This window comes from Geotrypetes seraphini, chromosome 1, assembly GCF_902459505.1.
Source record: "Geotrypetes seraphini chromosome 1, aGeoSer1.1, whole genome shotgun sequence".
Classification (NCBI taxonomy): Eukaryota; Metazoa; Chordata; class Amphibia; order Gymnophiona; family Dermophiidae; genus Geotrypetes; species Geotrypetes seraphini.
The window spans coordinates 465,248,395-465,266,115 of NC_047084.1; the positions used below are offsets into that span (position 1 = coordinate 465,248,395).

The 17,721-nt window shown below is 43.8% G+C and overlaps 1 protein-coding gene across 4 annotated transcripts in view; it reads left to right on the forward strand.

Annotated features, from left to right (window-relative positions):
- CDK20 (cyclin dependent kinase 20) overlaps positions 1 to 12,306 on the forward strand; it is a 91,589-nt gene extending 79,283 nt beyond the window's left edge. For all 4 annotated transcript variants that reach the window (XM_033923755.1, XM_033923773.1, XM_033923765.1 and 1 more), the window contains exons 8-9: positions 1,998 to 2,153; positions 11,319 to 12,306. In XM_033923755.1, the coding sequence (XP_033779646.1) occupies positions 1,998 to 2,153; positions 11,319 to 11,504 (342 nt within the window). In that variant the 3' untranslated portion in view covers positions 11,505 to 12,306. The remainder of the gene's footprint in view (positions 1 to 1,997; positions 2,154 to 11,318) is intronic.
- The last annotated feature ends 5,415 nt before the right edge of the window (positions 12,307 to 17,721 follow it).

Sequence of the window (17,721 nt, forward strand, 5' to 3'; positions counted from 1 at the left end):
TTGTATTCCATTTACTTTGTGGTGCCCAAGAAAGAGTGGTCTTTTCGGCCTATTTTGGATCTGACAGGTGTAAACAGGGCTCTCCGAGTCCTATCTTTTCACATGGAGACCCTGAAGTCTGTGATTCTTGCTGTTCAGCCTGGGGAATTTCTGACTTCTCTTGAGCTAACAGAGGCCTTCCTTCATGTTTCATTTTGGGCCTCCCATCAGCGCTTCCTTCACTTTGCGATTTTGTGCGCTTCCTTTTGGTGTGACCACGGCTTTGCACACCTTCACCAAGATTATGGTGGTGGCCTTGCACAAGGAGGGCATTCTGGTTCATTGCTATCTGGACAACTGGTTGATTTGAGCAAAATCTTTTCAGGAGAGCTCCTGAGTCATGTCTCAGGTCGTGGAGTTTCTGCAGTCACTGGTCTGGGTTGTCAACCTTTCCAAGAGTCGGTTGACTCTTTCTCAGCTCTTGGAGTATCTCGGAGTTCTCTTCGACACCAGTCTTCCTCCCCGAGGCCTAGGTGCTGAAGTTGCAGTCGCAGATTTGCTCCCTGATGAATTCTCGCTGCCCTGGGGTGAAGGATTTTCTGCAGGTCTTGGGGTCGATGGTGGCTTCCTTGGAAGTGGTTCAGTGGGCTCAAGCTCACATGAGCCCTCTTCAGTATGATGGTCTTCAGCAGTGGTCCCCGCAGATTCACAGTCTGGACTCTCCGGTCCCTCTTCAGAGGTTGGTTAGTCGTAGCTTGAGCTGGTGGAATCAGTCTTCCAAGCTGGTTCAGGGGTGAATCTGGATCAACCCCAGTGAACAGTGCTTCTCACGGATGCCAGTCTCCTCAGTTGGGAAGCACATTGTCTTGGTCGCTCAGCTGGGCAGGAAGAGAAGCTTCGGCGTTGGCGTCAGCTGATTAGCAATTTCCTGCAGCCGCATCGTATGCTGGGACTCCTGCCTTCGCGTATACCTGTACAGTAATTCTCTATCTATACCCTTCAATCCCCTTTTCCTTCAGGAAATCATCTAATCCCTTCTTGAAATCCAGTAGCATACTTTGTCCTATCATACCCTCTGGAAGCGCATTCCAGGTGTCCACCACCCTTTGGGTGAAGAAGAACTTCCTAGCATTGGTTCTGAATCTGTCCCCTCTTAATTTTTCCGAATGCCCTCTCGTTCTTGTAGTTTTCGAGAGTTTGAAGAATCTATCCCTATCCACTTTCTCTATGCCCTTCATGATCTTGTACGTCTCTATCATTTATTTATTTGTTTATTTATTTAGATTTTTATCCCGTCCTCCCAGTAGCTCAGTCCATGAGCTCTAAGCCTCCGCTTCTCCAGGGAAAAGATCCCCAGTTTCTCTAATCTTTCAGCATATGAAAGGTTTTCCATACCTTTTATCAATCGCGTCACTCTTTTCTGAACCCTCTCGAGTATTGCCATATCCTTCTTAAGGTACGGCGACCAATATTGGACGCAGTACTCCAGATGCGGGTGCACCATCGCCCGATATAATGGCAGGATAACATCCTTCGTTCTGGTTGTAATACCTTTCTTGATAATACCTAGCATCTGTTCGCCTTCTTTGAGGCCGCTGCGCGCTGTGCCGACAGCTTCATCTTCTTATCCACCAGTACCCCTAAGTCCTTCAATAGGCTACTTTCACCCATTACCAGCCCTCCCATCGTATAGCTGTACATTGGGTTTCTGTTTCTTATATGCAAGACTTTACATTTCTCCACATTAAAGTTCATCTGCCATTTATTCGCCCACTCTTCCAGTTTGTTCAGGTCCCTTTGTAAATCTTCACAGTCCTCTTTAGTCCACTAAAATGTTTTTGTGTCATCTGCGAATTTTATAACCTCATGTAAAATTGTAATTTCTTTAATAAGACATTAACTATTTTTTTCTGTGACCCTCGAAGTACCTAAATGTGGCCCTGCAAATGGTTTGAATTTGAGACCAGTGGGATAGACCATATTGTCTTTATCTGTCATCTTTTCTATGTCTCTGTCAGGAAATCACAGAACTCCCTGATTACAACAAGATCTCCTTCAAGGAGAACCCACCCATACCACTGGAACATATTGTACCAGATGCATCTCCTCCAGCCCTGGACCTGCTCAAGCGCTTCCTAGTGTACCCATCCAAACAGAGGATCCGGGCCACAGAGGTGAGTGTGACTGCTATGTCATTGCCAGCCAACCTCTGCTTTTAAAACCAAAGAGCATTTGGCAAGAAAAAAACAGCACTATCACCATCCCAGGTATCAAAGATTCTCCTTATGACAGAGTTGGGGTTGTGAAACTGGGGTGGGGTTTCAAAATGAAAGGGCCAATTAGCATGGTAGATCTCTCCTTCACACCCAAATTCTGTAGCCCTACCACTCTATGGCTGCCCTCTTGGTTGTAAGGAAAAGGGGTCTCCAAGCCCTGATTTTTTCCTAGTTCAAGTTTTATTATTTTTAATATACTGACCATCGACAAGTATCTAGCCGGTTTACAATGCTAAAATAAAATAAAAAATTAAAATAATACTTATAGGAGAGGGAAGAGTGAACATTAAGAGACATTTTACAAAGACAAACATGAAAGTGGAGGTAAAAGGAAAAGGGGGAGTAGATAATTACATTGTTTGGAAAAAAAAAAAAATTGATTTAAAAAGAATAGGAAGGGAAAAGGGATGTCCCATTAGGGATTGAGTTGCTTCTTAAAAGCGGTTGGCAGACTTTTGAGAATGGGAAGTTTAAGAACTGTGGAATGCATCTTGAAATAAGAACGTTTTTAATTTAGTCTTAAATTTATCAAGAAGATTTTCATGGCAGAGTTGGGATGGCAAGACATTCCATAAAGTTGGGGAGAAGTTAGTTTTCCTGGTATAATAGAATTCTTTGATGGAGGGGACAAATAATAGGTTCTGATCTGCTGATCTGAGAGTCCGGGAAGGGCAGAGACGGATGATGAGTTTATCCAGAAAGGGTGGAAGACGCAAGAGTTTGATTTTAAAGACTAGCATGAGTGTTTTATAAGTAATATGGTGTGTGATAGGTAGCCAGTGGGCTTCTTTCAAAAGGGAAGTAACCTGATCGTATTTCCCTATCCATGAATAAGTTTTATTGCCATATTTTGGATGAGCTGTAGACGCCGTAATTCTTTTTGGGGAATTCCATTATAAAGAGAATTACAGTAATCAAGATGAGAAATGACCAATGAATGAACAAGGGCTGTGATAGCTTTAGTTTCGAGGATAGAAGTTAGAGAACGGATAAGCCGGAGTTTATAGAAGCAGGTTTTTACAACGGAGCTGATCTGATCGTGAAAGGTTAAATCTTTGTCTATAATTACTCCAAGCAGTTTTATTTTTGATTCCATTTTTCCTGGACAAGATTTATTTCCTTTCTGGCAGCAAGAAGAAGCAACAAAGTACCTCAAAAGTCAGCAAAGTCTTTTGGGTTGTAGGGCTTGAATAAGTCCAGGTCTCAACTGCCGCAATCTTTGTGAGACTTGGAGGCAGGGCTGGCTTAAGAGGTTGTGGTGTCCTGGACCAACTTTTGTTTTTGCTCTCCCTATCTCCCCAACAATGCTCTGCCTCCCACACCCCACCTCCATCCTTGAGCTGCTCAAATAAACTATATATAAATAAATCTGGAAGAAAATGGGAATGTTTCACTCAGTTTTAAAAATATATGGTCAAATATATTTTATTGAGTTCAACCAAGAGAAAATTACAGAATCTTAGCAGAATACAGAAACAAGCTCACATTTTGGTAATTTTATACACAACCCAACCGCACTACTCCCTCTCTCACAACCCCCCAATCCCCCCAATATTCGCTAAAGTTAGATACAATTCAATGAGCAGACCAATAGCAAGGAACAAGAAAGTCAGCTAAGCAAACAGAACAAGCTCAATATAGGCTCAGATAACACCCCCCACAACCTCCCACAACCACCCCCACCCCCCACCCCTCCTTCAAGTCCAACCCAAAAGACACCAACCAGAAAAGAAATGCACAAAGACCCAGAAAAAGCAACATGTGAAGCAAGCAGTCCAAAGCAACAACAAATGGACAGCTCAGCAATTCAATAAGCGACTATGGCCGCTGGGGTCATAGTGTTCCAAAAAGCTCCCATGTACGTTGAAATGTGCGCCCAAGTAAGGAGGAAAGGTCCTGCACATTTCTGCGTTCCCACATCAGAAGCGTGATCAGGCGACACCGCCCGAGAGAATAATCAGGACCCTCTGCCTCCATCCACTTGAGCAAAATGCACTTTAGGGCTATCACTACAGTCCACCGGAGAAAAGCAGCAGTCCCTGGACGTCGAGGAGAAAAATGAACAGGGACAGCAAATAAGAGCAGAGGGGAACGTTGGATGTGAACATGCCAAATACTTTCCACAAAAAGAAAAATGGAATCCCAAAAGGACTGGATGACAGGACAGGTCCAGAACATATGGCCCAACCCAGCTTCAGAAGCGGCACAGCAAGGACAAGCAGCAGATACTCGGAACTCAGATAAGTGAGCCCATTTAGGGGAGATATACAATCACAAAACCAATTTATAATGTTGTTCCCAAAAGGTAGTATATTTGTGGAAAGCAGGTAATTTTTGTATAGCATGTAAAATAACATCAGGCAGTACTATAGAAAGATCATGAGCCCATGCGGCCCGCAAGCGGACGTGGTCAAGCAGGGGGGACTCATCCTTCAAATGTCTATGATGAAATTTGAGAGGAACAGAGAGCTGAGATCCAATGGTAAATGCCGTGGATAACAGCTCCTGACAAGAAGCCGTTAAATGGCAAGGGGGTAAAGAAGCAATATAATGATGAAGTTGTATATAAGCAAAGCCATCAGTCCGAGGGAGATCAAATTCAGCGAGTTTTAAAAATATATATATAAAAGGAAGAGAGTTTGTCCCTTTCTCGTGGTTGGATCATCCATGGCAGAAGGGGTCAAGGTGACATGAAAGACTGGAAAGGGGTAGGGGGAGATGAAAGTGCCAGTGTGGTATCCACACTGTCCATACAGAAAACCAGATTGATCAGTGTTCCAAGGACTAGGTGAGGAAACAAATCAAATCAAATACAAAAACACAATCAAATATTTCAGAACAGAAGCCAAGCCAAGTGCAGTCCAATAATGTTTACCATATCTTCCTCAACCCAGTCCCCAGGATACACCTAACATTCCAGTTTTCTGGACACCCATCACAAAGGCACATGGGAGGTTTGCATATAACAAAGGCAATGAATGCAAACCTTTCATGTGTATTCACTGTGGATATCCAGAAAACCAGACTGATCGATGTCCCAAGGAGTAGATGAAAGAAAATCAAACTAAATACAAAAACACAATCAAACGTTTCAAAACAGAAGCCACATCCAAAAAATTTAACCATGTGTTCTTCCTCTCTTCCCCACCTTGCCCCTCAGACCCTGTCATAGAATATCTTCTCCTCAATCTCCCATCTTTCCTTCCTCTCAGGTCCCTGCCCCCAGAATATTTTGTCCATACTCCCCTCCAGCTTCCAGTTTATTTCTCCCCCCTCAACTCGGAACAAGAGACCAGACCAGGGTCCCCCCTTACCTAAGGCAGGCAAGCAGGAGCATGCGGCAGGCAGGGCAGCACTGTTTCCGGTGGCTCCAGTCAGGTCTCAGCACCACATGGAAGTGGGTTCGGCAGGCAGAGACCAATCACAGCTTCTTGGCAACTCTGGCAAGCATGACAGAAAGAGACCGTGGTAGACCTGAAACAGTTTAAATGCTTCGGCATCCACTACCTTTCTAGAAGACATTCTGTGATTGGATGTTGAGTGTTCAATCGCAACATGCCTTTGCTTCCAGTGCAGGTCCAAGGTACTTTAGACACCTAACAAAGGCATTGCCCCCTCAAGGGGATGGGCCTAAATACCCTGATAGGTCCACTCCTTGTGGAGGGAGGAAAAATGTGGTCGGTGTGCCTCCTGTGGGGAGTGACTGTCCACAGTGCACAGCACTGCTGTGAAGCTGCTGCAGTGCCGCACCTCATCGAGATCTCGCTCACTTGGGTAAGGGGCGCTCAGTGCTGGCAGTAGCAACTTAATGGCAAGCCTAACCTATGGGCTTGCAATGACATCATGGCCTGGGCATTTGCTGTCCTGGACCAGAGCTTCACCTGGACTATAGGTTAAGCCGGCCCTGTTTGGAGGACCTTTGGGGAAAGACAGTAGCATAGCGGTGAGGAAGGAGTCAGACCATAGAAATCCTTATGCTATGGTCTAGGATTGGAGTTTGAAAGCTTGTTCTACTTGAGTCCATAATGGAGGTGAAGATTTGAGGCATTAATGCCACCTGCATGTGCAGCTAAGCAGGTATTGATGGAAGCTTTTTGTTCTGGCTGCTTGGAAAATAGAAAGGGATTGGGGCTCTGAGGTCCCTTTTTCTGGCTACTGGGATACGGTTACCATTTTTGGGGCCGCAAAAATCCAGACACATGACCCTGTCGTATTCCGGAACTGCCCATTTCTGCCTTTGGCTCTGCCCCATTCTGTCCCAGCCCCTCCCAGTTCAGCCTCCAGCCCCACCCCCACAAACTCTCTCTTCTTCCCCGACAAGCTGTGGCCACGTCTGGAGGGCCTGGAACATGCGCGGATGTGTGCGATTATCATCTGCGCACGCTCAGATGCCCTCCTGATATGACCAGAGCTCATTGGGACGTTCCAAAATCTTGACAAACTGCTGGGTTTTGGAATGTCCATCCAGACCCCGGACAGTCCTCTAAAAAGAGGACATGTTTATGTTTATTAAAATCTTTATATACCGCCTCTACAGCCAAAAAGGATCAAAGCGGTTTACATCATAACTCAATCAAATTTATGGTTTATTTAGACTTTCTATACTGCTTATACTAATGCACAGATGTGAGTGGTTTACAGTACTACAATTTAAAAGGATAGAAAGGAATTACAAATGTTTTATAGCAAAGATATACATTCACACAAGTAAAAAAAAAATAATGCATCCAAAACTTCCAAGAGTCCAATAAACAGACAAGCTTTCAAGGGGTATGATGCTGAGAGGAGGAGAGCTGTCATTACCTATGATAAAAATCAATGCTCAAAATCTTGATTAAAAACCCAGTTTTTTATTGCTGTTTAAAATTCCTTGATTGAGGATATATTGTGGATGGTCAAAGGTGTCTATTTGGACAGAAGGCATCATACCTGGGTGGTATGCAATTATATAGTTAAGCTTCCTCGTCCTTTTTTAGCCAGGTTTCTGTGAGACACCATATATCAGAAAAGATTTATTCCAGAGAGAGCGACAGTTTATTAGGGTTATAGGGATCATGGACCTGTTTGGTTAAGAGATATTAGAGGCAAGTACTGGCAACGATAACAAACATTTGGATATGACCTATGACAAGAAAAGACTGCATAGGGATTTGTATCGGTTGAGTAAGAAGTGCAGTATTAGTATGTGATTTAAGTGATAAAAACAATAAGAAGAGAATAATTACCCGTAATATTCTCTTGAAGTAAGGCATGATTCCCACATTGATCCCAAAGTGACAAACTCTTGGTAAACTCATCCCCCTGCACAAATGCAGCAGAGAAGCACTGAATTATAGTAAGCAAGAGCAAACGGTTCCAGTTCAACAATTCACCTTAAGTTTCAATCACGTGATTGGAGGAATTTGGGGGCACTTTACGGTAAGTGGCAGGCTCCTTCTCAGCAACAGCCCTGAAAACATGAAGCATACAAATACATTAAATGCAAAAGCATCATAGTCAAAGAGACAATGCACTAACACAGCAGGGAAGCAGTGAATTATAGTGAGCAAGAACAAGTGAGGTCCCTTGTTCTGGCTCTTGGGAGGCCTTTTATTTTGGGCTAGTAACTGGCATGCACGCTACTATTGTAGCCCTGTTAGTATCAGTGGCAAAAAAAAAATTTAACTAATTGTTATCATGTGGCGGGACATAATCAAAAGTGTGCCTAAGTCTGAGGCTAGACCAGGGGTGCCCAACGCGTCGATCGCGATCGACCGGTAGCTCAGGAAGGCAACATGAGTCGATCGCAGAGCCCATCCCGGGCTCTGTGATAGACTCGTGTTGCCATCCCGATCTACCGGGCCTATCAGCCTTCCTCTCCCCAAAGTCAAAGACGCCGACGCCGTGCATTAGGCTGTTTTTTGTCATTTGGGGGGGGTGTGGAGGCGTGGCGGCGGCAGCAGCAACAGCCTGAAAAAGAAATCATCCTGGCCCGGGTCGGTGTCATACTCCGGAACTTCTACCTCTTCCAGCAGCCCTCTCCCTTCTACCTGTTTCTGGCCACACCCCCTGCTCCGCGGCTCTCTTCGGCAACTCAGCAGCAGCGATCGACACAAGCTTCTGACGTCGGGGCCTACCCTCTGCGAGTCCCGCTTGTTTCAACTTCCTTTTTCCACAAAGGCGGGACTCGTAGAGGGAAGTCCTCGATGTCGGCAGCTTGTCTTGATCACCGCTGCTGACGAGTTGCTTAAGAGAGCCGCGGAGCAGGGGGGTTTTGCCAGGTGCAGGTAGAAGGGAGAGGGCCAGATGCAGGACTCGTGGGTGAGGGAGCAGAAGAGAGAGAGAAAGAGAGAGGGGAGGGAAACAAAAGGAAATATTTCATACTGGGCTGGGCCGGAGTGGAGGGAGGGTGGAAAGATTCTGGCTACAGGGTGCATTAACAAAGGAAAAGGGAAAGCTGAAAATGGAGATAGTGACACAAAGAAGAGAAAGAGTAAGCAGGACCTACTGAATAAGGATAGAGATACAGAGGGGACATGAAGAGGAGGTGAAATAGAGACATAGAAGTAATGCTGAAAAAGTGTGTGGGGGGAGATAAAGACATTGAAAGGGTAAATGGTGAACATGGGGTAAAGACAAGGACAGAGACAAATGAAGATTCTGAAAAAGTGGTGAGATAGGGATATAGATGAGATGGACACAAAGAAAGGTGATGCTGGAAAATAGGTGGAATGGTAATTCTGACAGACACAGAAGGGAAATGCTGGATCAAGGAGAGATGGGGCTCAGGCTGGATGGAATGAGGAGAAATGCCTTGTTGGCCCGGAACTTCCTCTCCTACGTCAGAATTGATGTCAGGGAGCAGAATGCTGGTCAGCGCGATGCTTCTGCAGGGAAAGCTTGGGATGGCGGTGGCTTGGGGGCTGTTCCCCGATGGCGGTGGCAGCAAACTGAGTGGCTTGGGGGAGGGCACGGAGAAAGAAAGAAAGGGGGGAGACAGAAAGAAAAAGTTGGGGGAGAGAATAAGGTCTGGAGGAGAGGAAACATACAGGAGGCTGAAAGAAAGGAAGAAAGATTGGATGCATAGTCAGAAGAAGATAGTGCAACCAGAGACTCATGAAATCACCAAACAGCAAAGGTAGGAAAAATGATTTTATTTTCAATTTAGTGATCAAAATGTATCGGTTTTGATAATTTATATCTGCTGTCTATATTTTGCACTATGGCTCCCTTTTACTAAACCGCAATAGCGTTTTTTAGTGCAGGGAGCCTATGAGCATTGAGAGCAGCACGAGGCATTCAGCATAACTCCCTGTGCTAAAACCTACTATTGTGGTTTAGTAAAAAGGGAGGGGGTGTATTTGTCTATTTTTGTATTTTGTTACTGAGGTGACATTGCATAGAGTCATCTGCCGTGACCTCTTTGAAAAAACCCGGAATATGAATAATTAACATTTTCTCTGCCTTTCAGTGTGCTTTGTGTTTTTTGTTAATTTTATTGTTGGTAGATCATTTTGACTTAGTCATTATAAAAGTAGCTCGCAAGCCCATAAAGTGTGGGCACCCCTGGGCTAGACGTTTTGTGCAAGATGTCCACAAACCCAGTAGAGAAAATGTCCATTTTCAAAGCTGCCAAATGTCTATCTTTTATTTTTGAAAATGAGCTAGGTATAAGTTTTGGTCCTTAGGACATCTTCCTTTTTTGCCCATTTTCAAAAATAAAAACACCCACGTGAAAAACGTATAAAAGCAAGTTTTGTAGATGTACCCACCAACTACCTTGTCTGATCGCAGCAGAAAGAATCTCCATCAACTGAGCCGGTTTTGGGGATTCCCCTTGCCAGGATCAGTTGAGCCGTGGAGCCCTATACCTCTCCCTCTAACATCCCTAATATCCCCCTGACATTCCGGACCTCCTCCGACATCCCCTCCCCCCCGTATCTTCAGATGAGAAAACAGCAGGAGGGAAGCCAACTCCCTCCTTATTACAAGGTCACGTACTGCAAATGACAGGGCTTCCCCCTCTCAATGCATCTTGGGATGCAGTGTGAGAGGCCAAAGGCCCTCATTGGCAATTTTGAGCTAATCGGGGCCTTCGGCCTTTCCCACTGCATCCCAGGATGCATTGGGGGGGAAGCCCCATCATTTGCAGCATGCAGCCCTGTAGGCAGGAGGGGGGTTCAGGGGATGTGGGGGAGGGGGCAGAGATGTCGGGGGGAGGGGTGTAGGGCTCTGCGGCTCAGCTGATCCTGGCAGGAGGCATTCCTATAAGCTGAACACCAGGAATCTCCGAAACTGGCTCAGCTGATGGAGATTCCTCTGCCGCGATCAGCTAATGGGAAGCCTAGAGATTTTTGGGGTTTTTTCACTCTTTGGGTGGTGGGAAGGGGTCGTAACCACTGGAAGAGTAAGGTGGGGGGGTCATGCCTTAAATCCTCCAGTGGTCATATTGTCAGTTAGGGCACCTTTGTGGAACTTAGAAGCAACTCAAACAGGTCTAACTGCAGGCGTCTTAAGTCTCCTCTAGAAAAGCTTTGATTATGGCATCCGGGTTGAAGGTTCCCCCCCTCCCCCAATTCCTACCCATAACATACCTCCCAACATGCCCCTTTGATCTCTGGGCGCACAGCAGCTTAGAAGTGCTGATTCACATCAAGAAAGTTGGTTTTGATTATTGGCATTTGAATGTCCCTGCTATTAGGACGTCCAAGGACTGACTTAGGCTGGTTTTTGGATATTTTAAAGTTCTGATTACGAGCAACATAGTCTCCAAAATGCTATTCATGTAACATGTATTTTTTGTTTATGATTAGTTTGTTGTGGTTTGAGGACATTATTTAGTATTTTCTGGTTGGATATATATTGCTTCCTTGCCTGTAGGTGGCATTGAATGCCTGCATTACCCTAGCTCTGCCCTATTCATGTTAGGTTACTTCTCAGTTTTGTAAGCTTTATAGTGACTTAGAGGTGATGTAGGCCCTGAAACCAGTAACTTAGAGTTGTCAGGCTCTATGCCTGTTCTGACTTCAGGGATATGCAGTGATAAGCTTGATGTTTGTTTTTAATATGTTCTTCTTACTGTAGGCCTTGTTGCACCCATACTTCTTCACAGAACCACTGCCTGCTCATCACTCGGAGCTCCCCATCCCCCAGCGCAGTGGGAAGAAAACCCGGCAACGTCTGCAGCATCAGCATGAATACCGCATTGATCAGCCTCTGGAAGAATCTGTGGTTGATCCTGAATTGATAGCCCCATATGTCATGCGATGAGGGGAAAAGCCCCACCCTCCAATGTTGGGTGGAATTTATCAGAATGAGAGCGAGAGTTGGAAAATTGTCTGTGTGTCCCAGTAATAATATTATCTTTAAGTCCCCTGTTTTATCAGTTATGTTTTTATTAAATTTATTGTAAACCGCCTAGACGTAATGATAGGCAGTATTTCAAATAAATAATAAACTTGAAGATGGAGAGGACAAAATGGAGAGAAGCCATAAGAAGAAGAAAGGACAACAGAGAGTAGTAGATAAGGAAAGAGCCAGAAAGAGGAGGAGAAGAAAAACCAATATGTGTGTGTATGTGAGAAAGAGGAGAGAGGAATATATAGAAGCATGCTTCCTCTGTAAAGTGTTCATGAGAAACCTCTATTTCCGTATATTTTTGTTTATCAGAACTCTATTTTAGCAGTCAGTAATAAACAGTGCTGGTAGCTGACTCCTCTGTTTTTTCTTTATCTAGCATGCAGCTTGGGCCTAAGGAAGTTATTATGACTGCCTAAGTGGGGAGGAGTCTATTTAGCTGCTTTTATTTATTTATTTTTTTTTACTACATTTTAATACAACTCAAGCGCAAAGCTAAGTAGTGATGCTAACCTTTTTTCATACCTGGGGGAGGGGGTTATTTCAGTTGCTAAGACTGAAAAATTTTTTGAACAGGCTTACTAGAGTCAACTTCTATTTGCCAGTCAGTTTAAATACTGTCTTTAAAGTGCTAGCATCCAGCCTAGTGAGGAGCCCATATATTGAGCTTTGTATGGCATTGTCAGTCTACAGTAATAAAAGATAAATACTCTTATTTTTCCTGTACATCCCTTTGATTGGACACAGAATATGATGCAATCATATGTATTGTCTTTTTTTCATCTCTGTAACAAATATAAAAGATCTTATGGAGTGGATGAGCAAATGGAAGTATATAAATACAGCCTGTGTTTCAATGAGGTTTTTCAGTTTGCAAGGATTAATATTCCTTTCTTTTTGTATTGGTTAAAGGGGCAGTAATACTGGATTGTTAATAAAAGAAATTAGGCAGGCAGGCAGTGAGGCTCACAGGACAGAGATAACTTTATCTACATGTTCCAGGCAGCCTAGCCCTAGACCATCACTAAAGCAGGAGTTAGGGGAGGGGGGGAGAAGAGGGCGTGTGCATCACTAAATGCATATTTTGGTCAAGGAAGAATCTGTGGTTGATCCTGAATTGATCGCCCTATATGTCATGCGATGAGGGGAAGAGCCCCACATTCCAATAAAGGTGGTGGTATGTGGAATTTATCAGAATGAGAGCGAGAGTTAGAAAATTAATGAGGTGAGGTGAGGCAAGGAAGAAGGAAAGGACAGAATGGAGAGAAACCATAAAGGGGGGGGGGGTCTGGCCTTCCTCCCACCTCCAGATATTACAAGTGATTCAGAATGTTACGGCAGGGTTAATTGTTGGTATGCCAAAGTCAGTAATTATAACGCCTGTATTAAAAGCATTACGTTGGTTGCCTATTTTCTATAGAGTACAATATAAAATTGTGTCATTGGTCCACCAAAGGATTTATGGAGAAGGTCCAGTTTATATATCTAAAGCTGCACAAAGCTATAAGCAGTGTTGTTAAAAGTACTAGGTCAGAGTACTTAAGTAAAAGTAAAAATGATACTTGTCATCATCAGGAGGAGAGGAGACCCAGGACACTTTCCTAAGACCAGTTCCAAGGCCCCCTGCCAGATATAGAGCCACCTGAGAGGATGAACCTCCATGGGTTTATTGGCAATATATAGTTTCCTCTCAAACGCTTGAGAGGGGTGGCCCTCAGGGTGGGAGACCAAGGGTGGAAGAGGAGGCTCCTATGGAGGTGGAAGTACTATGGGAATCAGGGGTAGCTCCAATGAACCCTGAGGGCATGGAATATACTAGACCAGAGGTCCCGGAAGGAGACCCAAGATATGGAATGGGTGTGATGTGAGAGGAAGAGAATTCTCAGCATTCTCTTTTTCTCGGGGTAAAAGCTGGGGTGATGAGATAGACCCTATGAGAAGGAAGAACTATCCCAAGGGGTGGTACTGTCAGATACCCTGGGAAGGGTGGTGAAGAAACTGCAGTGGATTCTCTAACCTCATTTCTAGTGCAAGAGATGGACAGATGGGCAATATTCCCATGCTTGCAAGCCATGTAGAAAAAATCCACTCCAGATTTTTAATTCCTTCTCCTTCACTAGAGGGCTCTGCTGCCCCTTTCAGATTTTCCTTTTGCATGTGAGCTGGAAGGAGTCTTTTTGATCTCTATTTCTTTAATTTTTTTCAGTCTTTTTCAGTTCTTTTAGTGAATTTTCGATGACGTTTGGTACTCAGCTCTCTTCATTGAGGGTTCAGCTCTGTCTGAGAGAGGAGAAGCAGACTGAGGCCTGCAGCAGACAGGCCAATCCCCCTGTGGTACCTGTTGGCCAGCCTTTTGCATCACAGAGGCTTGAGCATGGGCTGTCAGGAATCCGTAGGAAGATCAGTGGGATTCTACAGGGTGCTGGCTGCATTTTGCCTCCCTCCTTTCATATTTGCGGGGGTTTGTGGCTCAGTCAGATACCAGTCCAACTGGCAGTCCGAAGATTCAGAGTTGGAGGAGTGGCCCGTTTGAGGCAGTGATTTCTTCTCTCAGATCCAGCTACCTTTGCAGCTGAGTCAGGCTACAGCACTTTTCCAGGACAGGTCACAGTGAGTAAGGCTGTTATAGCCTATGAGGAAAATCAAGGAGGGGTGTGTCTTTAAAATATTATATTTAGGTTTCTGCCCCTTCCTCTAGGTTTCCCCACTTTCAAAATCCTAAAATTGCTGGGGTATTTTTATTTTAGTTAAAGTATTTTTGAATTGTTTTTTGGTGCCAAAATACTGCCACTGCAGCCATCTTGGATTTCCCAGTTAAAAATAAAAATTCTTCAGAAGCTTCAAATCACCTCATTTTTGCCTCAAAACTGGAAGCGATGGAGTCCTCAGGCTCCTTTATCTTTATTTCATTCCAAGTTTGCATGGATGGGCGCTCTTAAAGAGTGTCCTTGTGCCATGTACCATGCAGCATGTGAAGGGAGGCAGGAGCGGCCGGCTTATCCAGAGCCCCGGAATGGTGGTCATTCGAAGTGCAGAAGCATGGAGGCCACGGAACCCAAGAGACACAAGCTGGAGTCATCTAAAAGAGACACCACGCTAATACTGCATTTTCTCCAGAATTTGTCAATCTGATGTGGAGAGCTTATCTGGTTGGACAAGATCCCCAGGGAAAGTGTGGCAGCATACCATGAGGCGCGCAAATGGACTTGGGCTACCAGCATGCATCTACTTCAGTGTTGTCAGAGCCTGGCCAGGATCCAGAGGGCCTTTCCAAGGGAGTCTCAGATGATGATGAGTCTATTTGTATGCCTTTACTGTCACAGAGCGAGCTCTCCCTGTTGGGAGATGCGGGATCGCCGACCATGCGAGTGCGCAAGATAATGGTGCTGGTCCTCGATCCACCAGCTGTTCAAACTCTCAGCTTTGATTGAGCTTATTGCAAATTTTTTGTGGGAGTTAAACTTGGATTCCCTGCAAGTCTCCTCTGCTCCCTGCTTTATAATGAGCAGAGTGAGAGCCCAATCTTCCTCATTTCCCTGGCATCCTGTCATCAATGTATTAGTCACGGAGCACTGGGATGCTCCTGAAGAGTCCCTTAAAGAACCCAAAACAATGGCTTGGCTGAATCCAATGGCACAGGAATGTCAGCAGCTATTCGCTCAGCCTAAGGTAGATTCCTTGGTATTGTATTGGTTATTTATTGATCGCCTTATACAAAGCGAACCACAGGTTAACACACACAATAAATTTCAACATACAAACATCAATATAAATCAAATAGTAGAATACAAAGCATAAAAATTGTCATATACACAGTGACATACCTAGCATATATGACACCCGGGGCCCATCATTTTTTGACACCCCCCCTCTATATGAAAAATATGATTTTTAGTAACAATCTACATATCGCACAACAAGAGTGTACCTAGGAAAAGGCAGCATCTTAAACACTGCAGTGAGCACTAGAACACCAACACATACATTGTAAAACTAAACAAACCAGTCAATTGATCCTGTACAGTCGATGCTATCAGAAAGCCATGTCCCTTCATACACACAGACAGATACACCCTCGCCCAATATGGAATAATCACAAACTAAAAATAGAAATATGTAGACAAAAGTTAAACTGAACTGCCAAGAAAACAGACTCTGCATACAATGCAACACTACAACACCACAAAAACAGTAATACATGTCCTCTAATACTGTGCAAAATATAAAGACAGTAGATGTAAATTTGAAAAAACTGATACATAGCAATCACCACTTTACAAATTAGCAAATAAAAATAAAACAAATAATGAGAAATAAGAAAATACCATTTTATTGGACTCAGTGGCGTACCTAGGGTATGTGGCACCCGGGGCCCATCATTTTTTGACACCCCCCCCCCCCTCATGTAAAATTTTTTTTTTTTTTTTTTTTTTTTGCAATAACCATGAAATGGAATAAATGGTCAGAATAGAAACAGGCAGTGAAAATTTTCTTTTTTTTTTTTTTTTTTTTTTCCAAAGTATTTTTATTGAGAATGGCAAAAGGTCCAGACAAGCAACCATGGTCTGTACAGAAACTTATACATTATCAAAAAGAACACAGAATGAGAGTAACAGCAACAACAAGCATGAACAAGCCTCTCCCAAGAGAAAATTGCCAATGAGAGGCATAGCAATACACAACAAAAGGCCAAAACTTGGGGCAAGCAAACAAATCCCACCCCAGAACCCACAAGAATAATAAGCCGGACTAGACCCTCAGCCATATTTTATAATGAAAAAAACCCCCACAAGCAACAACACCCAGACCGCTCACCAGACACACCAATCCGCACAACAAGCACCCAAGAAACACCCAGCCACCACCCAGACAAAACTACCAGACACACCTACCCCACCAAGCCCAGACCCAACCCCCCCCTCCCCAGAGAGTGCAAGCGCAAAGTGGACCGTGAAAAGGGCAGCTGCAGAAGTGGAAAGCCCCAGATAAGTAGGTTAGCTAAAGAAAGCCCACAGATAGAAGAAATCAGGATAACAGAAGTTCCAACAAATGCTCCCACAGAAAATTTTCTTTTATTGAACCTCATTTATGTAACCATTATTCCAAACATAACATAACATAAATTATGTCTGAATTGTCATGACATCAGAAGTACATATGGAGTAGTTGCAGGTGATGCTTGGGACAGTTCTGATTATGTTAGTTTGGTTTTATGTGTTTTTTTAATAGAAGGGTTTTTATTTCTTTTTTTAAGGTTTTGTAGTTTGTGGTCGAGGTCAATAGGTTGTAGAGTTGGGGGTCAAGTGTTGCAGCTCGAATGGCTAGGAGGTTGTCGAACAGTTTTTTTCTTTTGACGTTTTTGGTTGGAGGGTGTGTGAATGGTGCGTGAGTTCTCCTATGTCTGTTTGAAGTGGATTGAATTATTTAGCTGAAGAAATTAGTTACCCCCCCCCATTCCACACACATTAATTCTCTTCCATTTTTGTTCCCATTATAAAAAAACACTGATAAGTTCCCAGGAAAAAAATACATTAAAATAAGAAGTGAAAACAAAGGCCCCTACAGATGAGAACATAACATAAGAATAGCCTAACTGGGTCACACCAATGGTCCATCATGCCCAGTAGCCCATTCTCATGGTAGCCAATAGTGCTGCCCGATTCAGAGAAAAATATTTCATTCGATCCGATTCACCCTGTTGAATCGATTTTTCGATTAGATTCACTGTTAATGACACCGCTTTTTAAGTTTAAACAAAGTATAACAATAAATTTCACAACAACAATAAATTTCACAAAGTACTTAAAAAAAAAAAAATCACATTTTTCCATTAAAGCAGTTCTGGAGACATTTGCTTGAACAGTCTTTTTTCCCAGTCCATAAGCAAGCAATATGAAAAAGATTTCCTTAATTATCTACTCAAACATTTTTGCTATTTACTTTCATTGTACCTATACTATTATTCAGTAGAAAAAATGGACTTAACTGTGCAGGAAATGAATCTCCTCATACACCCACCATATAGTGCAAAAATGTGCAAAGGTCTGTTTTTTTCTTTCGATCACTACATAGCCTAATGCCACACAAGCAGCGCTGTTACAAACATATTCTGAAGGTCAATGCTAAGGTT